This window comes from Colias croceus, chromosome 22 (assembly GCF_905220415.1).
Source record: "Colias croceus chromosome 22, ilColCroc2.1".
NCBI lineage: Eukaryota > Metazoa > Arthropoda > Insecta > Lepidoptera > Pieridae > Colias > Colias croceus.
Genome location: NC_059558.1, coordinates 6,858,624 through 6,884,544, shown reverse-complemented (window position 1 = coordinate 6,884,544; position 25,921 = coordinate 6,858,624). Strand labels below are relative to the sequence as shown.

The following is a 25,921-nucleotide window of genomic DNA, read 5'->3' as shown; positions in this document are numbered from 1 at the left end:
CATCTATATTTAGTAGTTGTGAGGTATTGAAAATTTATTACGGATGAATATTGAAATACAGAGGAAACTTACTAAAAATGTACTTTTAATATTGTCAGTGAATTAATACATTATTTATTTCTTTAACAGCCCTACCAAAAATAATATTCACTCGTAAATGAAGAGCAAATAAAAACATTTCAGCATTTTATCAATTGTCAAAATCAAACGTAAATCTGACATAAATCGTGTTTTTACTTTATTGACATATCAAAGAACATTCCCGAACGTTCGAGAGAAACATTCCAAAACAAACTGGTATTATGCGGTTAATAAATCACAATAATCAAACAGCGCACAAAAGAAACTGCAAATTCATTTGTAAACAGGATTCTGAAGATCAAACGCTGTTTGCTTTCCTTTGGTTTATTCATTTATTCGACATTTGGAACCGATGAGGGTTAAATTTGATTTAGATTTCTTATACGGATTTTTCGCTTTTACTTTTAAGGTAATTGTTGAAAAGGAATGTTTGTTACTCTCATTACATTAATATGAGAATAACAGTAGAAAATAAAACACTAAGAGAGAAATATTCTTATCATCATAATAATAACTGTGTATATTATGTGCATAATATGTACCAAGCTTTGACAAACAAATTTTCCTTTACTGTTTTCAGTCAACGTTAACGCTTGCGTTATACCTGTGTTAAACTAGTAGGTATTGTATTTATTCTTGTGCTATTCCGGACTTCAGTATGTACCTAAATAAAGCATCTATATCTATCGATTTTTCATTCAAATTCATTGAAATTTAGCGTGAAATAGTAACAAACATTCACACGCATTGCTATTTATAATAGTGGTATGATTAAACTCTAACCATCTGCCATTAATTACGATATACAGCCGACGATCACTCGGAAAACAAACCAAACTTTACACGTTTCATTTATTTCCGTCTTGCAATGTATGCCATGAGATTTTGCGGGTAATTCTTTTTCTTTTTTTTTTTTTCTTTATTGACATAATTACACAGGTCTAAATAATGAATCCTTTGGCTCCCGAACTAGTTTTAAACTGTGTCTCAGGAGCCAGAGGCTTCTCCCAATATTGATCATAATATTATGTCTATAAACTAAACTAAAAGCTCTAAAATAACAAAATTAATAAAGAGGTAAGTTAAATTATTACGTAAGCGCATTTGTGTATCTAGATGAATGTGAGTGAGTGTGTGTGTGTGTGTGTGTGTCTGGGTGTGTGTAAGTGTGTGTGGGTGTTTGTGTGTGTGTGTGCATGTGTGTATGTGTGGGTGTAGTTGTGTATATATTATGTTGTAATTTATAAACATTTTTTGTTGATGTGATTTATTATATCTATATATATTTTTTTATCCATATTATGTTGTTAAGAATTATAAAAGATCCCTTAAAATGATTTCATGTAATGTGCGAACTGTTGAAATTAGGTGAACATTATAGCACACTGCACAGATTACAAAATAGTGATTACTAAATAGTTAATGTGTTATCACTACATAGTATAAAACAAAGTCGCTTTTTCTGTCCCTATTTCCCTATGTCCCTTTGTATGCTTAAATCTTTAAAACTATGCAAAGGATTTTGATTGCGGTTTTTTTTAATAGATAGAGTGATTCAAGAGGAAGGTTTTAGTATATAATAATAAATTATATACTAAAACCTTTTTTAGTATATAATTTATTATTATATACTAAAGGTTTTAGTATATAATAATAAATTATATACTAAAACCTTCCTCTTGACTGGTTTAGACAAAGCAGTCGAACTAAAGTAGCGCTTGTAGGTAAGTATATGAAGTAGCTATTTCTTTCTGAATATATTGTGATGATAGTTTTTGATAGGTGATAGAGATTACCTCCAACGTTTTACCGATTTCGAAACTTCCACTAAGCTTCAGTTGAAGTAATTGTAACCAAATAAAAATAATATCAAATTGCAATAAATAACTTAAATAGAATTGCGCGGCTCCATGTTTTTTGTTAGTTAACAATAAAAGTTTTTTGTTAGTTAACAATAAAACTTTGCATATTTCAGTTAAATACGAAAATTATATGTATAACACATGTTACGTTCAATTTGTTGGTTCATAAGTTCCAAATATTTTGCTAAAAGTGCGAGTACTTCTACTAATTCACGATAGAATGAACCATGAATGAACCAAAACACAATCACGGTACAATAATAGCATTTTAAACAGACAATAGTCGAGACATCAATGCTCTCTCGATTTCCTGTTGATCTTAGCTGTAATTGCCAGTTTAAAGACAATAGGTCAAAGCTTGTAGTTTAAAATCAATGTGTATATTTTCCTATGTTTGATTTTTACACGAGTAGGTATTTAGGTTTGGTACAGAGAAAAGATTTGATCTTTGCTTGTTATTGTAAGACAATTTTACAAGTATAAAAATAATGCTATATTGTAATTATAACATAACTACAGCTATCGAAGTAGGAAACTGTAATGTTTTATGTGTATTAAATAAATAAGTTATTACTACTTATTATTACTGTGAGAAAGCTGCATTTTCCACCGACTTCAAAAAAGGAGTAGGTTCTCAATTTGATTGTATTTTAATTTTTATTTGGAAGCATTTGCCTTCCGTTTGTTTGAGGGTTGGTACATTTAAATTTTGTCCATTGAAATTTTGAATGCAGTTTAGTTGTTTTGTAAAAAAAATTGGTTGCCTGTAAAGTCGGTATACGGGTGAAAGTTTTACGTGACAACGACTTTTTATGTCTGTCTCTCTCGCTCTTAGGCGGGCTAACCATGCCCGAGTGGAAGGGACGCGTGCCTCTCACTCGCTCTCATTGTGAGCGCATAACGTGAGCGGAGCGTAACGCAGTTTCTTGAAGTGTCACCCGGCAAACCAATTTATAAGACGTTGTCACGTCAAAATAATTATTATGGAGTCACATAACCTAAAACGTATGATGTACGAAGCAAAGAATGTGTTTTGTAAATCTATATTATAAAAAAAAATGTGTGCGTGTACTAGTGTACACACGTAAGTAGTGAAATTTCTTTATGAACTTATTTTTCAAAAAATAATTTAATATATGCAACTTTACATAAATACGTCGAATCACGCGTGGTAGGGATAAGAAAAAGATGGCGCGTAACGGAAAAATGCCACGCGTAACGAAAAAATGTTACACTAAATTTTTTTCCAACCCCGATAAAGAAGTTTCACTTCAAAATGAATCACAAAATGTGTTGGTAAACGCATAACTCGAGAACAAATGAACCGATTTCGATAATTATTTTTTATAATATTCCTTGAAGTACGAGGACGGCTCTTATGATGAGAAAACGTAAACATGTACCACGCGCGAAGCCGGGGCGGACCCTAGTAATTCTATTAATTCTATAAACTTTTCTAGAACTGTATATTTGAAAGCTTTGTAAACGTCAGAAACACAATAATTTCAAATCAACGTCTGGTTAATTGAAAGAGGAAAATCCAATAATGTTTTGCCATTCCATCGTAAAAAATTCATTCAACCGTAAAATTTGTTTAGTGATCTAATTATTTACGTTTCGTTAGAATACCGAGAAATTTTTATTTGAAGTAATAACAATCATAAAAATTTCTGAATTGAAATCATTCGTTGTTATAAAACTGTTTTGTATAAGCCAATATATCTATACTTACACATACCTACATATAATTCTCATGTCACAGTGTCTATATCCAAATTGCTTGAATATAAGTTTTTTTTGTGAAATTTTAAGGTTGTCCTTGCAGAACATATTCACTGGGTTTGCTAGTAAGTAAACTCAGTACTCTATTTACCTATTATCATAGAATATATATAATCTAACGCGACCTCTTTATTTTCTAAGAATAATTTTTGACCGATCCAGTAGTTCCTGAAGATTAGCGAGTTCAAACAAACAAACTCTTCAGCTTCATATTATTTAGTATAGATATACCTATACCACATTACGGTATTAAAAATATTCCAAAGAGTACAAAAACTAGATCCGATAACTAATTGGCAGTCAAGGAAACAATTAATTCTGTTCTTATGCCACTGTTCCACGCAACGATTAATCATTGCCATTTTAGCCTAAAAAGAAAGAAAACGCTCTTATTAAAATGGAGAGGAAATAAAATTACTGACGATTTTATAACCTCGTTAATAATATTTTGGCTTTTATACGTGTTTTGATTTTGACAAAATGAGTTTCAAGATTGTTAATCTGTGATCATAAAGGAAGTACATATAATAAAAAAATAAACAAGCTTTTTTACTATTAGGTACTTAGCTTTCCTTTCATTCAAATCAGTTAAGCCGTTCAAGCAATCGAGATAGTATGTATGACATAAACAATATAAGAAAACATTATCTAAATATTATTTTGACAATGCAATGAGCAAATTATAGAGAAGGTAGGTATAGTACCTACATGCATTGATAATGCTTATGCAATAATTAATTAGTAACTTGTCTTTAAATTATTTATTAGTGCACTTACTATTAAGGAATAACTAATTTTCATTAATTGGTAAAACTAGAGATCTTATTGTAACCGTTTTCATACAACTACATGAAAAAGTAATAATTTTCGTACAGAGACAAATTTGGGCTCCACGAGTATAAAATAATAAAATATAATATAAAAGTAATATAAAAGTGATTTCATAAAAGTCAGTGCATGCAATGCTGACGTTTCGATTTTATTCAAACTCACGATTTGATTGCCAGCAGATTTTCTGTATTTCGATGCAATATTTTTTTTATCTACGTGTTTCAATTGTTTTTGTTTTGCCAGTTTTAAATTGTACACTTTATGGAGATTTGAACTGCGTTAATATTGTTTTTATTTTTTAAATACTTATTTAGTTATTAGGGAATTAAAAGTAGGACTACAATATATTATGACACCCATGGGGCCATGGCTATTGGATATAGATTTTGTAGTATATAACTGCTATAAAATTGTAAAAATTGGAAAAGTATATTTTTAGATTTTCGGCTCCCTAAGGTCTTAATACATAGATACTATATAACTGGAAAGATTAAATTAATCACATCAGCGATTCGCCAGTAAATGTTCCGGGAAAAGGAATCAAGTTGATTTAGAAATTACCCGGAACTCCCGATTAGAAACGTATATAACATATAGGTTATTATCACATCTTTAGTTAATAAAAGCTGTTAGTTTTTATTAAAAATAGACGCTTTAATTGTTTTAATATAGATTGTGTATAAATTATGTATTATCAAAATTCTTGGCAAAAATCACTAAAAATATTATGACAAAAAAACTTTTCAATCAAACTTTTCTACCGAGATCAAAGTCAAACACAGACATACAATAAAACACTGGATAGTAGTTCCAAAAATAAGATTAGTTGTAACAGACTTTGAAATTGAGCTCGCTCAGAATTCAGTTGTATGTCAGTCTGTCAAATGAATTTATTAGTAAAAAATTGCAGCGTAGAGGTTGCCAAAATCTAAACGCACGGAATCAGGGTTATTGCAAGAATTTTCTTATTGAATTTATTAAATACCTACTATAAAATTTCTGAGCATTTGTACATATCATGTTATACTTAGCTACAATGAAAAACAAATTCAACATGCAATAAATCGTAATGAAAAACTTGACGCAATTTTTTATTTCAAGAACATACGTTTTAAATAAATATTCTTAATTTTTCAATCAGTGAATAATAAACTCAATAATCATCGTAATTCGTGACTTTCTATATGTATGTAAATGAAACCACCACGTAACGTGACGATACATATATTTGTTTTTGTATCACAATGCAGATTTGTCGAATGTTTCACCGCAATGCGCGCTATGGAATGCACGTGGGAATTATCAGTTACTAGTCCCCATTCCTGTGGGATTTTCGGGTTAAAACCTAATACTTTATCTGGTCTTTGTAATATCTTTGTACAAACTAAACTGTCTTTGTACTAATTTTCATCCAAATCGGTTAAAAATACAGAAGTAAAGGTAGTATACTTCTTATCTCCTTAAAAAGATAGTACGGATAGAGTTACTTTCGCATAAATTATAATATTAATAGTGTATGGATACTATGGATAAAAACGACAGACTCGTTACGTTAATGAATAAATTATAACTTCCTGTATATAATCAATGATAACGCAATCATTGCCTTTTATTTATTTATTATTTTTTTTATAGTGGGGAAATCTTCCAAAGATACCCACGGCCCCCGGGGAAGGAGCCGTTATGTCGGATTCTTACCGACTAAAACCCCACTGTGTTCCGTCGAGCCGCTTTAATGATGGGGCCGCGGCTATTGGTTAGAATAAATTCTTCCGCGACACGCAATCATTGCTTGCAATCTTCTGTGATACTGCAATGCACTTTAACTCAAACTTCTAAGGAATCGTATATACAGGGTGTTCTAAAACTTACCTCATCATCAAACGCCACATTGTCAGCCATCTTTGTAGCTGTCTACAAAGCTGAAGGAGCGTGGTCAATCGATAACGCGTCCAACACTTGTATTGATGTACCGAGACCGCTGGCACATTCTGTAACAAGAAATGGTTGTTGTTTAATTGGATACAGGGTGTTCAAATTTATTATATTACATAAAATTGAATTAGACAAATAGCAGTGATTGTAAAAAACAACCAAATTATAAACATAATATTATTTATATTGAGAAGCATAGAATAAGCAATGTTACGTTTGTTTAAATTTACAAACGTAAACAAAAACTTTGCAAATGTTATTTATTTTTCTTTTCTATAACTGCTTTAAGTTTTGTTTATTTTCATTTTATTGTACGTAAAATATCTTAACCATCGTAATCATTACGATCATTCTTAGTCTCAATGGTTGGACAAAAGCAGTTATTTTAATTTAATAGCCCCATTTCAACCAAAAGTCTTTAAAACTTAAATTACCAGCATGTGTCCCATTCAAGGCGGCGTAATTAATATTAAATCGCTGGTTTAAGAGTTTAATTTAAAAGTCTTAAAACGTCAGCTGTGGTCGCTTTCTTTATAAATGACTGAAGTTAATTGGCATTCACGTTGGGCGAGTAGAGGCAATAACGATAGTGTAGACTGTAGAGGGTCTAAATGTCTATGATCATCTTGTACCTAGATGTTTATTCATAATCGCCGTAATGGCAGCAAACATCGACGATCATTTGTTGGGCCAACGTTGCCTATTGTGAAGAGAGCTCGTGAAGTAAACCGCTCGAGCTCTGTAAAACTGGAGAAATTAGGAATTATGGTCTAAAAATCTGTACCTATAAACGTTTTGACAATGTACAGACAAAACCTAGATCTAATTTAGTTGATACATTCCGTAAGGTTTATTAGTAGATTATATTTAGCTGTTACGGAAAGTTATATTTTTTTAATTACCTACGCTTCCATTCGAATTTACGACGTCTACGTCTAGGCACTAAATAAAAACTGTGAATGTCGTCTATGTAAGTCTTTTTTTTTTTTTTTTTTTTTTTACGTGAGGAAATTCTTCATGAATACCGGCTGCTTCGGGGGCAGCAGCACGGTTATGTCAGACTTCTACTGACTAAAACCTCACGGTGGCCTACTTTCGCGCAGGTAAAGAGGGGATCCCGGGATCTCCGGTAGGAACGCTCACGGTACCCCTCGCGCGCCTGCCATTGGCAATCCACTCGCATGTAGTCGCGGACTACCCTACGCGCATGCCTAACACTACGACAGACTGCAGCCACAACAGTCTGTCGCCCTCCTCACGTTGCCTATTGAATGTGCGCAGCCCCCGCCGCACACACTCTGCAACGATAAAGGCAAGAGCTCGTCGGGTCTACTAAGTGACCCGACGTCCCCTGCGGCGTGCTCTGCGACGCACGGGATTCCTACGCTCCCGGTCGCGCTCAGCACTTTCTTTCTGTGACATCACTGCATCACAGAAAGACAGCACTGCCATCCACACGTCCTCTCTTTCACACATGGCACCAACTACGATCGGAAGTGAAAGGTCTGATCCAACCATAGCACGTAGTGCATCGCGTTCCGCTGTCCACGCTGGACACGACTCTAAGGTGTGCTGAGCCGTGTCCTCCTCACAGTCACAATGGTGACAAGCAGCATTTGGCTGTTTTCCTATTCGACACAGATACTTACCGAAGCAACCATGCCCCGTCAGAATCTGTGTCGTGCGGAATGAGAGCGAGCCGTGGCGCCTAGTCATCCATTCCTGAAATACAGGCAAAATGGCATGGATAGACATCATGCCATATTGCGCGTTCGCTAGCCGTCTGGCCCATGCCTCCGTTGCCTGTCTTCGGAGTCTGGCCCTACGCCTGTCCATGTCTCTTGGAGATATGCTCCGATGCATGCCTACTTCTTCTCGCCAGTGGAACATGGCTGAAAGAATCTCCGCTTCCAAGTCCCAGGGGAGACATCTAGCAAGTAAGCAGGCTGCGTCATAAGAGACTGTACGGTATGCCCGGGCGACTCTGATCGCCATCATCCTCTGAGGCTTACGTAAGAGGCTGATATTTCGGCTCGTCAGCGAATCAGCCCAGACAGGAGCTCCATAAAGAGCCATCGACCGCACAATCCCCTCATACAGCTTGCGACATGATTCATTCGGTCCCCTAATATTCGGCAGTAAACCACTGAGAGCGCCCGCTACTCTAAGAAGTTTGGGCGCCAGACACTTAAAATGCGGATAGAAGGTCCATTTGCCATCCAACATGAGTCCGAGATACCTCATCGACGGCTGGATGGCAATGGACACTCCTCCCACATTTAAACAAGACCCAGGTGGAGGACCTCGTCGTGAACCACGGAAACATATGGCTTCCGATTTAGATGGAGCAACCTCTAGACCTATTTGACGGATCCGTGCGATTACCTGGGCTGTTCCAGTCTCAGCCAGCAAGACTGCCTCAGCAAAAGTCTTCGCTCCAGCAGTTATCAGAGTGTCGTCGGCATAACATGTCACCTCAGTACCCTCGACATTGGTACCTCGCAGCACCCAATCATAACCAATGTTCCACAGAAGTGGTCCCAAAACCGACCCCTGTGGAACACCACATGTGATTGCTCGGCGCTGCCAGCCAAGCCTCCCAGGATATTCAACCCACCTCTCAGATAAGTACGATTCCACGATATGGCACAGGTAAGGAGGCACCCCGTGAAACCGTAATGCTTCCCTGATCGTAGCCCAGGGAAGGGTGTTGAATGCGTTTGCTATATCCAAAGACACCGCGATGACGAACTTGCCACGGCAAACTGCTTGCTCCACTATATTCTTAACACGCAATATTGCGTGGAGAGTCGAGCGCCGCCTCCTGAAACCAAACTGGCAGTCGGCTAGATCGGGACCAACACCCTCCAAGTGCTGAATCAGCCGACCAGCAATTACTCGCTCGAAAAGCTTGCTTACTTCGTCCAATAAGACTATTGGCCTGTATGCCGAAGGAGAGTCCATTGGACGGCCTTCTTTTCGTAGCAACACAAGCCTTCCTATCTTCCATTGGCGTGGGAAAGTACCGTCAAGAAGACATTGAGTAAAGAGTTTCTTCAGTCTTCCACCCAACCAATCCATTGTCATTACCAGTACTCTTCCGGGTACACCGTCAGGACCAGGGGCTGTATTCTTACCCCGAAGTCGTATCAGTGCCTTATGAAACTCTGTTTCCGTAACAGTTGGCACATCGGTAAGATGTTGCGCTGACAACGGCTGAGCCATTACAGGCGGCACAACTGCAGCATCCCCGATTGGAAACAGGGTCCCCACTACTCTATCCAGGAACTCAGGCTCCAACGTCCTCGTCAATGGTGGACCCCTGGGGCGCAACTTGCACAGCGCCAACCTGTACGGCCTGCCCCATGGATCCCTAGAAAGAGATTCTAAGAAATCTTCCCGGGCTTTTGCCTTTGCCCTCTCAATGGCTCTCTTCAATTCGTTAATCGCCTCGCGGTATTCTGCATAGCGCTGATTCTCCAACTCCCTATCACGGAAGCGGCGTCGACGTAACCGGCTGTATCGGCGCCTGGCCCTAACGCAGGCGCTACGCAGTGTTGTGAGATTCTCAGACCACCAGTAAACCTGCCTCTTGGGAGGCAGAGATCTGACCCGGGGCATGGCTGCATCACAAACTTCTGAGAGGGCCTGGCGAAACCACTCAGTCTCAGCCTCAACATCAACAGCCTCTATTTGCGGTGACGCCCAGGCCAGAACGATCGCTGCGGCCTGCAATGCTTCGCGATCAAGACGCTTTAATGCCCACCGTGGACCTTCTCCCGAACAGGCAATCCGGCTTTGACCGGTTTGGGGCATTTGAGCAACGGAGACGTCAAACCGGATATATCGGTGGTCAGACAGTGTCTCTACGTCCTCAAGTACCCTCCAGCCCTGAACGCTGCTAGCCAACGTGGCCGACGCAAGTGTAATGTCTACGATAGATCCACCTTGTTGACGTACACACGTATTTACGGAGCCCTGATTCATAACTACCAAACCAACAGCTACTATCCACTCATCCAAAAGTGTTCCACGTGCACTAGTTACTGGAGAGCCCCATGTCGCAGACTTTGCGTTGAGGTCTCCAGCCAGCAACACTCGACGGTAGTTGTTTTGTCTTATAATAGCCTCCAACTCCAGTAGATAGTCCTCGAATTCTGATAGTGGCCTGTTGGGAGAGAAATACCCTCCAATGATGAGCGTTTCACCCAGTAAAACCGCAACCCAACCATGACCTTTAATAGTTCTTCCAAGAGGTGGGGTGTCTTCAGGCATTTTCACCACAATGGCTACGAGGCCATCACAATCTCCTAACCAGTCATCCCGATTTGGAATAAAATATGGCTCCGCAACAACTGCAACGTGCACCAACCACTGCGCCATGCTCTGAACCAGGAGGTCCTGAGCTCTAGCACAGTGGTTGATATTCGCTTGCAAACATCGTAGAGCCATCTTAAGTGGGATGTTCTGTTTCCATCTCCGCATCCAGCTGCTGTGGTTGTACCGCAGGTACAGCTGAACGATGCCGCATTTTTTTGGATGCCCCACACGCTCTGCTACCAATAGAATGGTTGGCGGATATGCCAGATGAGGCGCAAAGAGTACAGTGTGGCACTGCCAAACAGTCTCTTGCTTTATGCCCCAGTTCACCGCACCGGTAACATTGAGCACCTCGATCGACTTCTGATTTACAGTGTTCTCGGACGTGTCCCACTTCTAGGCATTTGAAACAACGCCTTTTCCTTCGTTCAAGAAGCTGAACCCGTGCCGACACCCAACCAATCAGTAACTTTCCTTCACTTGAAAGTTTTTTGGCCACCGCTATAGGGCATCTCACCCATACCGTTCCTGTACCTGACCGACCGCGTCGGATGGAACCTATTTTGATCATCTCTGGAGGACAACTAGCCGTCTTAACAATGGCAGCAGTCACTTCCTCAGAAGAGGTCGAATCATCCAACCCGGAAATGCGCAGTTCAGCACATTTCATCGGTCGGGTGATCCGCACCTCTAATTCGTTCAGTATGTCCTTAAACTTATTGGCCAGTAGATCAGCCTTCTCCTCATTAGCAACGCCAGGAATCTCAATAATAGCGGCTCCTGTAGCGGCACGCTTGAAGCGGACAGACTCGATTCCAAGACTACTTAGATCAATTCTTTTTTTCGCTTCAGAAATGATCTGAGCGTATGTCAAACCTCTGTCTACACCCTCGGAAAGCAGCGTTAAAACTATGGCTGCAGACCTTGGGGGACGCAGCTTTGCAGCTTTTTGCCGTGTAGACTGTGCGGTAGTCTTCTTAACCTGCTGACTTCTCTGGATGGTTTTACCTCCTTTGACAACTGTAGCCCAACTTTCTTTCCTAAGGGTATCAGTAACAGGAACCAGACGATGCTCATCTGCTGAAATAGGTGCTTGAGCAACCGTCTTATTCCCATTGCCTCCTTTCTTCCTCTTTCTCTTCTTTTTAGAATGGGATGTAGATGCTACGCCAGAACCTTGCAATTGTGCTTGGGCATCAGACGAATCCCTTGACTTCTTAGATTTTTTCTTCTCCTGAGACTTTTCATTACTTGGATTAGCTTTCGCTGTTCCTTCTTTTCTCCTCTTGTCCGCTGCAAGCGGTGGTCTGACGCGGGTTTCCGGCAAGAGTCGAGACTCAACGGCTTCAAAGCGTGCATTGACTAATTCTCCAAATTGGACCATAAGTCTACGCTCGCGTTCACCATCGTCCCGTTTCGCTTCTTCACGCAATGCCGCCATTTCTTTACGAAGTTCAGCTAACTCAGAAAACATGCGGGCATTCATTGCCTCCGCTCTTTCGTACTTCTCTTTCATGAGTCTTAGCTCCTCATTTTTCGAATCTAATTCCCGTTCCAACCTTGCAGTCTCCTCGGAAGCAGTTACGCGATGAACTCTTTCACCTAGGTCCCTCAAACCAGCTACTACCTCCTTAAGACTTTTCCTGAAAGTCCCTTTAATATTTCTTGACTTGACTTCGACATTGTTAACCATGGAAGCCAAATGTAAGATCAAGTTTCTAATGCCATGAGACATTTCACCAGTTTCCACCTCAATAATGGAGGACGTGTCACTCAGGCAAGAAGCTCTAGCTAGGTGATAATCCTCAACAAGCTTCGCCGCTTCACTTTCAGCACATTCTTCCGCCTCTTTTCGCTGCTCTCCATGCTTGGCTACCAATTTCTTAGTGGCCCTACTAAGACCAACACTTCTTATAGAAGAAGTTGGATATCTTTGCCTTCCCCTTGTCTTAGGTACTTTGGGCAACGGAGCAGCTGACTTATCGCTAGGAGAGTCAGAGTTGTAAATACTCCCCTCAGGTGACCGTATCCTCTTTTCACGTATGGGTTTCCTCTGTGTTCTTGGGATACCCGTACTATTATTATAGCTCAACTTGCCCGTTGAGCTCAGGCTCATCGCAGAGTCTTCCATTAACGACTCAAGCCGCGATTCCGCCTCTAAACTTCTCTCCAATCTAACAACACAGCGACCAATTGCCCCCTCAGATACGATTGGGCTGAGTGTGTCCACAGTTGCCGCAGAGGCATCTGTCGACACACCACGGGATTCTCCAGCTACACTGGTACCCGCCTGAGTAGTTTGGTTATTGTTCGCTTTTTCCATCATTCTTCCTCCCCTCTCTCTTCATGGACGCCTAGGAACCGGGCTCTCCCCGGCCATACACACCATCAGCGACGTCCCAACCTTAGTGTTAGGGTCTATTTTTTAGTGAGGTTAGACTTCCTCTTGGTCCTGTAAGACCTCCGTATCCCTAAAAATAGGCGTTAACGGGTTGGCCGACGTTGACCAAAATCTGACCAGTGAGGTTTGTGACTCTCACCAGTCCGCCGCCCATGACCGCAAGCCTTGCAGGCCTGCCATACTACGAGCACGAAGCTCCTCTGGGCAGTAGAAGCCCCAAACACGCGCCAGAGCGCTAGTGCATCTCCTGTCCCCTCTTCACATAAGAGGGATACCGAGAGCAGTCCACTCGGTCCAATTAGCTTCACTCAAGATGCTGGATTGCATCCCAAGTTACTGAGCCCCCCCGCCGCGACAAGGCCTGGACCCGGGAGGGGTCTATGTAAGTCTTAGTATAATAGTAAATTACCAATTATTCAATATATATAAATCTTGACTTGTTTAATCTGTCCGTTTTGTACAAACAAACAATGAAAGATCTTTCATGCTGTATTTTCTGTGTATAAACATTAAACAATCCGATTTTACAGAGATAATTCATAATTACAGATCCTCATCTGTAAGTAGGATGTGTGCCACAAGATATAAAATTTAAGAATGGACATTGGATGCTGTGAAAAACATTTTTTCTCATTAAATTTTACAAATCAACATACCATTCATTTAAATCTTATATTTTTATACGTGGTAAGTTTTTCATTCTTCAATAACTTCGATGCATTCTTCCTTATATTAAACTAGCTTACCGCACGCGGCTTCGCCCGCTTTCTCTTAAACGATTTGAGATTTAAACTATCCTATCTCTCAAGTTGGATCGAACTGCACATGGTGTGCGAATTTTATTATAATCGGTTAAGTGGTTTAGGAGTCCATTGAGGACAAACATTGTGACACGAGATTTATATATATTAAGAATAATGTTTATTTATAACGCAATAAATAATAAAATGTCGTATGTAACACAGAATAAACTTTCATATATTTTTACCACTACACTACACAAATATAACAGACTATAGTATAAATATTAGTGCACTATAACTTACAAATTTAAACACAGACCAATATCCAACACCATACTGTTCTATGACGTAAGAAGACAATAGAAACACACGAATTTAAAATTTGAATTTGAATTTGCATTTGAAAACTGAATGTAAAGGTGATTTGGCTTCCATTTTGGATAATTCGAACTATTCCAAAGCGAGGGTTTAACCTTATCATAATACAACTTGGCAGACGCAAGAGTAAGTTAGCAATATATTTCACCTACTTTTGAGTTGGATATATATTCACCACTAGGTTTCCGCCAGCGGCTTCGCTCGCCTAGCTAACTAAATAAAAACCCTCATAGTTCCCGTTCCCGCAAGATTTCCGGGATAAAACCTATCCTTCCTCGGATTTCAAGCTATCTCTGTACCAAATTTGAAGTAAATCCATGCAGTACTTTTTTAAATAAGCCCCGACACATACAGACAAACAGACAAAAATTCTAGAAACTATATTTTTGGCTTATATCGATTGTAGATGACGTCCCAAGTATTATTTTTTAAAAAAATATTCAATGAACAGTTTTTACGATTTTAGTATATTATGTATAGATATTATTGGTGTATTAGTTCAGTTTAGTTGCAGAGAAGACAGTCTCATAGGTCTTCGTTAAAAGTTTTTGACTTAATAAAATGAATTCGATTGCATTACGGTATATAAAATACATAATAATATCTACAATGCACTAGGTTGCAACTTCGTTGCCGTTGTATCATATAAATCCAATTTCATCGCAAATTGTGCCTATATTACAGCAAACTTGTAAATAGTTTCGTAATATTAGATATCTTAATATAAATGTATCTATTGCGATACTCTAAACATGTGATTCGTTGCATAATTCTACAATTTGTTGCGTGATTATTATGGCTTTTGAAGGCACCCTACTTAATACAGAAATCGATCTTTTTTTATTATAAATATTTCATAGCCTTGAAATAACGAGGTTTAACACGAAAAAATATAGGCCTTTTATTATAATAGCTTTTAACAACAGCATACATTTGACTCACAATTATCCGAACAAAATAAACACATTGACAGGTCATTGCTCACGCCCTAAATAAAGCGTCAATTTTTTCAGGATATCCTTCGGGTATTACGAAGATTTATAGAGTACATAATATATTGGCCGCAGCTAAAAGGACGTCGTAAAACGTGGTTAAATCGGATTATAAGGGACCTTATTGACTGCCGCTTAAGTCGTCGAGAAATTATTTCTATATTTCATGTTTGATGCTTCCATACACTTAAAAAGGATATTATATTGTTTTTTTTATAACGCAGAATTGGAAATTGGTCGGCTATTTGTATTTGTGTTTAAATGTAATGGTTATGCAAATTATATGATTATAATTAAATGTTTCTCTACTATTGTAAATGAAGAGAAGAGAGAAATTCCATCTTACCATACTAATCTTAAAAGTTGGATTTTGAGTTCGATTTTGAGTATGAGTGTAAGTAGGTGTTAAGTATTTTTATAAGTAAATCAAGCATTATAGCAAAAATTTGTAATTTGACTTGTGTACATTAAAAAGTACATTGTATTCGTATAACCCAATTAAAAAGGGAAAATCACAGTAATTTATTAGTAGGAAAGTCAAAGTGGAATTCCATGTCCCTTTGGGGAAAGGGATAGACGCTTTTAAAAGCTGACACTGATCTATTTATGTTTTCTCGATTGTTTTGTGAGCTACTGCTCAGAAAACAATCGAGAAATCCTAAATATATAACACTGCACCTAGGAGTGTATTTATTTATTTATGATTTTCCAACATAGAATACAGTCAATATTATTTTACAGAGCATAAAATTGAATACAATATGGTCTACTGCACCTTTAGAAAATACAACATTACATTAAGTTACACACAATATGTCAAATTGCTGAAAAATCCATACTAATATTATAAATGCGAAAGTAACTCTGTCTGTTACTCAATCACGCCTAAACTACTGAACCAATTTTCATGAAATTTGGTATGGAGATATTTTGATACCCGAGAAAGGACATAGGCTATTTTTTATCCCGAGAAAATGACACAATCCCGGAAATCCCACGGGAACGGGAACTATGCGGGTTTTCCTTTGCAAACGCGGGCGAAGCTGCGGACGGAAATCTAGTTTTTAGTATACAACTGTTATTCGAAGCTACAAGACCAATTTGTAGATTCTATATTGAGTGTATTTCACAGCCCTGAAAATATAAAAATTACTTCATTCTAACATCTTTAGTGTATTTGTTACATCTGTACCTACGTCCCAACGTCTAAAAGTTTTTAGATAGCAATAGACAGGTCTGCAATACGCAAAAAATCCATCATAATTTTTCATCACTTCTTCCTTCGTTAAACGATATCTTTCAACACTACAGCCAAAGCTAGTTTTGTACAGCGTTTTATCGCAGTCTACTGAAACCCGGATTATTCATGAATGAAACCATTAATAAATAACATAAATACGATTATTTATTGATACAGATTATGTATACGTAGGAACCTCTGTGAATTTCCCTCACCACCACAATACCCGGTGGGCTCATTAAAATTTTACGCTAATAAATCATTCAGCAATCACGCATGCGTAATAGAGTGACCATGTTTTGATATGTTTAAGAAACTGTCTCAAAATTTATAACATCATTTAGTTATATATTGCTAAATACTTATCGATGTTATTGTATAATATTTTTTAATAATTACTTGGTTCCAATAAGGAACGTGGTGAAGCAAGTTTGATGTTCTTTCTTCTCACTAGAAAAGATGCAAGAAAGCCTCAGATCAAATGAAATAAACAATGAATGAAGGTTAGTATTAATACTGTATTTGATTGTTATCAAATTTTTATTTCCAATATATTTATAGAAAAAGCCTTTTACACACTAATACAAGACATTTTTATCATCAATCGACTAAATATTTACCCATCTAAGTAATACAATCGATCATAGAGAAGTGAGCCAAATTGAATTTATGGAACCAGCAAACATACGCCAGGTGACCCGTGACCGAGTGAAGCCAAGTAAAAACTTGTTAAATGAAACCATTTGCTATTTTGTTTTCGAACTTTACTTTTGGTTTCGACATAATGATGAGTTATTTTAGATGGAAAGTGGGAAATAAGAGTTTTATTATTTATACGTGTGGTGTGTTATTGCGTAAGTAATATATTTTACTGTGTAAATCTTGAAGCTTTTAAATGTTTGTTAAACATAAACAGTTTACATAACATTACTGGGCATATTATATTTTCCTAAGTAATATATCAAGGTTTAAAGTTATATTCATAATACATAATAAACTATATTACATTATATACAATAACGGTGCTTGAAGTTCATAAATATATTTTTGTTTATATATAACAAATACATAAATAATTATACAATATTTTGCTTATATCATACACATAAATTATACCATACGTTTTGGCATTACAATCAAGGTCAATGACCCCTAACCTCTTCCAACTTAACTCCTAAATCATGGTCACCCACCACATAGTAAATGTATACATATTATATATTACTACGGCCCTTACTGGAGCCAAAACACTTATACAAGTAAACATTCTGGGTCGGGTGTATTGTGACGTTTTGATAAAGTACAAGGGTGCTATAAGGAAGCCCATGGTAGAAATAATACGAACATGTTTTTAGAATAAGCTATGTACATTGTACAATGTACGGCTTTGTAAGAGATGTTAATAAATTTTTTGCAGTTACCACATTTAGATTTCAATATTTCGATTGAAGCCTTCTGAATAATAAAATGAAGATAGAGTAGGGTAGCTACCTGATAGATAGAGCAAGTAAGCAAGTAAGTAGTAAGTAGTAAGTAGTAAGTAGTAAGTAGTAGTAAGAGCAAGTAAGCAAGTAAGAGTAAGTAGTAGTAAGTATCAGCAAGTATTGTACAATGTACGGCTTTGTAAGAGCATTTGAATTTTATTTCTAGTTAAAGCTAATGTAAGGTACCTACGTATTTAATAGTGTTACTTCGGAAGTGTACAATTTAAATTGTAACTAGCGGTCCGCCCCGGCATCGCCCGTGGTACATATTTACGTTTTCTCTACATAAGAACCATCCTCGTAATTCAAGGAATATAATAAAAAAATCTTTTTTTTATGGAAATTGGTTCAGCCGTTCACACGTGATGCCTTGACAACGCGAAACGAGTTTCATTTTATATTATATAGATAAAGCAGTTTCTATATTGAATTCGGTCAACAGTCTCTTCAGAAACATATGTCCTAACTAACGCTATTAACTTGTATAGGTATTCAGCTGAAATTTAAAATAATCCAGAGATTATCATATTTTTATCGCATTACTCCAGTCAGGAGCCTAAATCCCATATTCATTGTCGAGTCCTTTTTCTTATCGCATTTTTATGGTTAGTATCCCTAAGCTACGGCAACCCTCCAAATAATTTTGATAAAAATCGTTTAAGTGCGAGTCGAACTCACAACATTATGAGTTCTGTACAAATACTAAATAACTAAAAACCATTATTTTATTGATGACCGAGCCAATCGTTGCTTCGCGATCGTTCGCGAACGTTGATTTTTAAATTTGTAATTACAACGAAAATTTTAACTGTCTAACTATGACGATTCATGAGAGCCTGGTGTCGGACAGGGAAGTCATTGTAATGGGATCCCTTTGGTTACGGAACTCTACAATATCTATTAAACAATGTTAAACATTGAAATAACTGAACAAACCACCGTATCGATTACATTACTCGAACAACTAGTTCAAACTTTAACAATACCTTGACTTCGTTAGTTGCTGTCTTTGCCCATCACTGGAAGCATCAAAGGTTTAAAGTTTATTCAACATTATTAGTTAATTCTATAAGTTCTGCGGTTTTGGGAACAAAGCGTTCTTTGGCATAATATTATGTGTTATTTTGGCATTTGTCATCTGTAGGACAATTATTATTATTGTAACATAATAGTCTATTGAAATTAGGGAAGTAGAGTATATTTAAAAATCAAAATACTGATTGTGAAAGCTCATATCGTGAATACTTTCAATACCTAACTATATTATCATTAATCGTCGGCATGTCTAATTTTTTTTTTTTTTGTTATGGCAAGAAGATATAACTGTTTGACAGAGTCAAGTAAAAATTTCTAATATTTGTCTAATACAAAGCTTAATTTTGCGCCATTTTTATTTAATATGCTATTTCTACAAGTTTAACGAATAATGACTTACCTTTGTGTAAGAATCTAATTATTTAGATTTTAAAGGAATATCAAACCATTTATGTACCTACATAATATATGCAAGGGAATAAGAACAGTAAAATAATACAAATACTATAATTACATTAATTTTCTTTTAAACCTTGCTTATAACATAATTTATATAACAACATAATTAATAACCTTCTATTTCTAAACCGCCTAATCGTAAACCGTTTGAAATGAATATTTTATCTGTGACCCAGCGCTGGCAACAGAGAGGATGTTTCCATGTTAATCCTTTTCGTACCGCTTTTGTTCTAGCTGGATTTAGTTCGTATTTGTATACCTAAAAGCCTAGGAATTAAATTCCTCTATATCTCTCAAATGATATACTATATAGTTTAAATATTTGAAATGATTTATTTGTATAAATAACGCAAAAGTTAGAAATGAAGTTATCATCATTATTGGCTAATTGTTCGTTCGTTTGTTGATTTTTAGAATTAATAGATTCTATCTCTCTTGATTACGCATTGAAGACCATGGAATCGGTCTTATAAACTGTACAAAATTTAATAGCTACATTATCAACCTAAATAAATAAACCAAAATAAAATAAATTAAGGTTGAACCTACGACTTACAATGTCACAGTGAAATAAATAATAACAACATAGTAGAAAACCATGAACAAATTTGTCCTCTTTAACAAAGGGACGTCCCACATTTGTCCGGCATGGGATTTATAAGCCAAGTGTATAAAGATGTACTGATACCACGATGGTAACGACTGTAATATTTCACATGCAAGCTGCCCCGCAACATAACGACTGCGGCTAGAAACGCTGCAATTTGTCCGACTTACCGAAGGACTATTCACATATTTTCGCTACGTTTTTAAATTACGCGAAGTCTTTGGAATTATCTTGTAGCTCGTTCTTTAATAAATATGTGACGAAGTTCCTTAAGCTTTCTCGCAGCTTAGTTTCCGCAAGTAGAGATTTTCTGTTTTGTTTTGGGGACGGGTACGAGTTGGCTTTATTAGTATCGTTTAGGTATTTAAATAGATAGAAAAACATATACCATATTAAGCACAATCTATAAATTAAATGTTCAGTTTTATTTCTTAATTCTACAAAAGCATGGACTAGAATTGTTTTTCATAGAATAGGCATATGTATTTATAATGCAATATGCATATTGATTGAATAATATTTCAAATAAAGTGTCAGTTACAGTTTCTCACCAATATTCTATTTCAAATAACACTCTCATAATATCATTATTATCTAATATGTAACTATCAATCAATTAAAATTATACTACCTATATTTATTACCAGCTCATACTATGTTAAACTTAGAACTATTATCAAGCAACTATTTGTAAGTCGATAGATCACTGCGTTAATCTGCGGCCGCCGTATGATATACTGTCAAGTGCTCGTGGGGACTACACACATTTATTCGGACTCTAATTGATTTTTTTTTTGGTTCAGTTTTTATATATACTCTGCTTTAGCGTTAGAATTAAGCTTATTGAATGAATTAATGATAATTGATAACATTTTATTGATATTGAATGATCGTTAATTCTTGAATGAATATTTTCCATAGTAATCAAAAGTTTATTTTTTGCTCCTATTCAAATAAATGTAACAGTTTCTTACAAATAGGTATACGTATTTCTTTGCTCATTTTACACAAAAAGTACAAAATGTTTTAAACGGGACGTTGAATACAACCCCAAAAAGGTAAAAAAGGCTAAATGGCGGAAGTTAAAACACAAAACGAGTTTGATAATTTTCCAAAATGTTCATGGAGCTTCAGATAATATACATATAAATGTTTTTTCGTGTTTTCACGTCACGCTAATTTAGAAAAGCATAAACGTGTAAATATATTTTGTAATCATCTCTTCTCTATTAAATTAGATAAGAAAGTAGTGACATTGAAATTTATATAATCGGGTTTCTTTTGAAATATACAATTTCATTACTTTCATTATTTAATTCAATTTCAAAGATAATAAAGTACCAAACGTCAATAATCTCATATCCCGTATAACTTAAGTTAATACTATTCAATATAAAAGCTTACAGAAACTTTATCCAGACTCTACAAATGTATACACAGATAATTGGCGAAACAAACAAATAAATAACTGTGAAGCACACGCTATACTGTATCCGCGTACAATATATCCTTCAGTGGGATGTACAAAAGCCTACCATTGCGACGAAAACTCCACTACAGATTTAAGATAAAGCTTTTCTCATAACAATATCGTAAGGCCGAACAAATAAAAGGCTCGAACTTCGCATGATAACGATCCGCGGCCAATTCGTGAACAAACTGATGTTGTATTTGTTGAAGGGACTCTTTAAATATATTCGCAAAGAAATCGGTTCGAAGTAAAACATTCGATTTTTTTACGTATACAATGTAATACTTACATGGAAAATGAAATGGAATTGAATTGAAATTATTGAATTTAAAAAAAATCAGAGTGTGTGCCGAGCATACGTGTCAGAAGTGAAACTTCTTTGGCAAGATTCAAAGATACCATAATCGTTGCCTAAAACATGACGTGAAGGTATTGATAAGGAATTTTGCTCTCAACGCGCCTAAAGAAGTTTCACTTCAAACCTGTATTTTTATATTAAGTATTTATTAGAGTATGGCGAAATAGGAGTATTGTAGTCGATCGCGACATAATTTATTTTATAGTTAGTACAGTGATTAATACACACTATGCTACATAAAGCGTAATATGTATTGTTTACATAGTGTTTTGAATGCCATACCATACTAATACTTACTATTAAAAATTGCAGTTTAGAAGAACACAAACTGCCCAACTTACCTTTCACCCACTACCCATATAAAGTAATATAATTAAATAATCGCATTTAAATTCCTTACTAAATTTTCATAATGAAATACTATAAACATTACGTCAATATTCAGGAAATACTAGACAGAGTTGCTGCCTCTCGCATGTGCAAAACTCAACTATATCAAAAGAGGTAGTCACTTGTTTTAGAACCTTTTAAAGATGTTCGTGCACTTCAAACTTATAACTATTGATATTCACCAATTTGAACCGAAACCCGTCCAAAAGTGTAGAAACTGGTACAAGAGTTTGAACTTAGCTGCTATCGCTTACGAATCGATCTAGTTAGATTATCCGTGCTTTAAGTTCTATAGTGATGTATTTCAACCTTAATCACTTCACATTACGATCGTTTTAATATATAATAGGTATATAGGCTGATTATGGGATCATGCGTTTGAATGCTAGCTTAATCATTCATCAGTTGAGACATTCATAGTAGAATTAATAGTAATGTTATGTTTAATTTTAGTAACTAGTTCAAATTTACGTTCGATTAATTTGTAATGTCTTATAATAATATCTTTTATGCGGTGTTTAAAAATAAATAGGTGATAAGGTTTTTATATAAGCATAATTAAATAAAGTATTTAAATCTAGGTTACTCAACTTATACATTATAAGGCAATACGTATCTATTTGAATAAAAAACATAAATGTTAAGTACATTTTGAAGAATTTAAATTATATCCTACACAACAATTATTATCTTAAACTATTGTTGATTTTAATAATAAAACTAACGTTAAAATTAATTTGCACTTGATTTATTATAAGTTAAATGTTCACATTAAACACATTATTGCATTTTCAATAATGTAATTTTCACGTTGCCTTGCTGAATTGTAATTATATTTAAAGGTTGTCGCACACTGAACACTTTTACATATTAGGTACTATTTTTTTGGAAAAAACAACATAATAAGAACGCCTTAACAGGCGTACTTTTTATGTTGTTTTTACTAAAATTAGTTATATTGTTGCTTTTCATTTTTATTATTGCATTAAGAATATCAATTAATATTTTTAGTGCAAGACAAATCGAACAAACCAAACATTATTAAAATACTAACACTCATTCTTGAGTTACATTGCTTGTAGTGAAAGACGACTTTCATTTACATAAATGCTTAAAAAAACAAAATGTATTTAAAAACATTTGTTGAACTTCAATCAGTGTCAAAATAAGGCTATTAACTTACTTTAAGGATAGACGAAACTTGAACATTATTCTTTGAGCATCTTTCTTCTTTATTCACTTAACGATATCCAACGTATCTATTACGTTAAGGAATTACGGTAAGGTTTTTCAGATGTAATAATGTACCTTACCTGTCGAACATAAAGGAGAAAAACATATTTAAATATTTTCTATCATGTTTTTATGCCTTATTATATCTTGATACAACGAAGCTTATTAATTCGATAACTATATCAATTGTTTAAACTATTATGTTTGTAATTGTTTAAACTATTAAACACACTTTATTAATTTGTTATATATAGCTTAAAATCATCGCAGTAAACTATCAAGATCGTATGTTATTGTACATGCCGTACGAGTAAATGTTCTAAGATAAATAAGCACAATTTATATTAATTTATTTTGATAATAATTATTTATTTTCACACCTACATTTCTGTGTGCGCTATGCTTTATCTCTCCCGTATGCTGTATAGTGTATACACTCACGTTTATGTTAATTACCCAACCACCTGGACTCTCCCTAATGTACAATGTGCAAATTTATTGGAAGTCTTGACTCCATTTATCAATATTAATAAATACGTAATATTATAAGGGAAGTTTATAATTTATTTTGAGTATGCAAAGTAAATTTTATTGCTAGAAATGTGTTTTATTTCTTATATAGGACAAGTACTATTTGAAATGAAAATAGTCTTGAATTGTATGCAGCATTAGAACATTTAAGATTTAAGTAAGTAAAAGCAGTCAAGAATAGCACAGAACGGTGAACAATACACAATTCCTTACTTATAAACAATATTCATTGGAAAGTGAAACAGTCAGAAGTAGGAACAAATTAATCCATTTCAATATATCTTACAAAATATAAATAAAGGCTAAATAAATTAATAGACCTAAATCTCCATTTAGGGTTACGGCTACAAATGTATTTGCTACGGTAGACCGGCTACGGACACCTGCTACGAATTACCGTAGAGCGCTCGTAGCAAGTGCTTTAGTATTTGCGTAGCATGCTCAATACGAGCGAACAATCTTAAAAATAATGTTCTACAAATGTTATTATTTATTGTTTTAATTTATTTGTGTAATATTTGTGTAAAGTAAAATAAATATTGTTTTGTCAAATATTATGTTATCTTGTATAAATACAAGAGATATCAATAACGAGATATACGTTCATTGATAATGTTATACTTAGTAATAACTCTTAAACAAAACTAGACCAATTATATGTTTATTTATTTCGGATTCCAATAGAGAATCTAATAATGTCTCATATACTCAAAAGTATGAAAATAGGACAGTTATATAGGTAATTTAGTCAGCGTATATATCTGAGGTAATGGTAATATTACCCGACAATAAAAGTATCCATCCGAAAATCTGAATTACTAATTACGAAAAATTATTTACGCAGTGAAATTTATACTCTATGTATTGCATATACGGTCTATTTCCGTGAGAATGTAGATAGAAATAAATTGATGTTGTTTTACAGTAATTGTTTTATGTGTACATTTGTACGTTTTGAGGGTTATTGTATAATTTGTTCTGTGTATTTGTAAGTTGGAAGGGTAGTTTATAATAATGTTATTTCACTAGCGACCTATATTCACAAAAACTAACATCTCACTTGTATTCCCCAAAGCGATAGGAAGAATAGTTTGCGAGTAGATTTTGATATTAGAAAATATTAAATATAAGATAATAGTTTATATTTGGACTGACCGGTTGTGGCTTGATTGGTAGTGGCCCTGCCTTCCAAGCCACTGGTCGTGGGTTCCATTCCCACTCACACCCAAATATTTGTGTAATGAACATAGATGTTTGCTCTGTGTCTGTGTCTTATCTATATAAGTATTTATTAAAAATTATATATTATGTTTATCAGCCATCTGGTTTCCATAACACAAGCGAAAGCTTAGTATGGGATCAGATCGTGTCGTGTATGAAAATTGTCCTGAAATATTTATTTATTTATTTGTCAAATTATCGTTCGCCACTAGTACAGTATAGTAAAAGCTTTGTTTATTTTGATTAACCTATTGTTTGTTTCGATGTCAACACAAACAATATGAAAAAAGTTTAAAGAGGCGAAAGAGAAAAGGGAACAGGGAGGAAGGACAGTTATTTAATCATTGAAAAGTTGTAGTGTGTCCCAAGTGTAACTTTTGTGTTTTATATACCTACCGCTACAGTTACCTACTTGAGAATTAGTTGTTTTTTTTCATAATATTGCATACCTTATATTCTTATATTTAATTTTGTATCTGTTGCTTTAATTTCAATATACACCAAATATTTTCAGTTAAACTCAAGATTTATCGAGATACAAAATAATAAAGCCATTTATTTAAGGGC

The 25,921-nt window shown here is 35.4% G+C and overlaps 1 protein-coding gene across 1 annotated transcript in view; it reads right to left on the bottom strand.

The window, feature by feature from the left end:
* Positions 1-25,921, bottom strand: part of LOC123701627 (inactive dipeptidyl peptidase 10) — a 129,588-nt gene that overhangs the window by 98,828 nt on the left and 4,839 nt on the right. The window contains exon 2 of the mRNA XM_045649112.1: positions 6,429-6,547. Coding sequence (XP_045505068.1) covers positions 6,429-6,458 — 30 coding nt within the window. The 5' untranslated portion in view covers positions 6,459-6,547. The remainder of the gene's footprint in view (positions 1-6,428; positions 6,548-25,921) is intronic.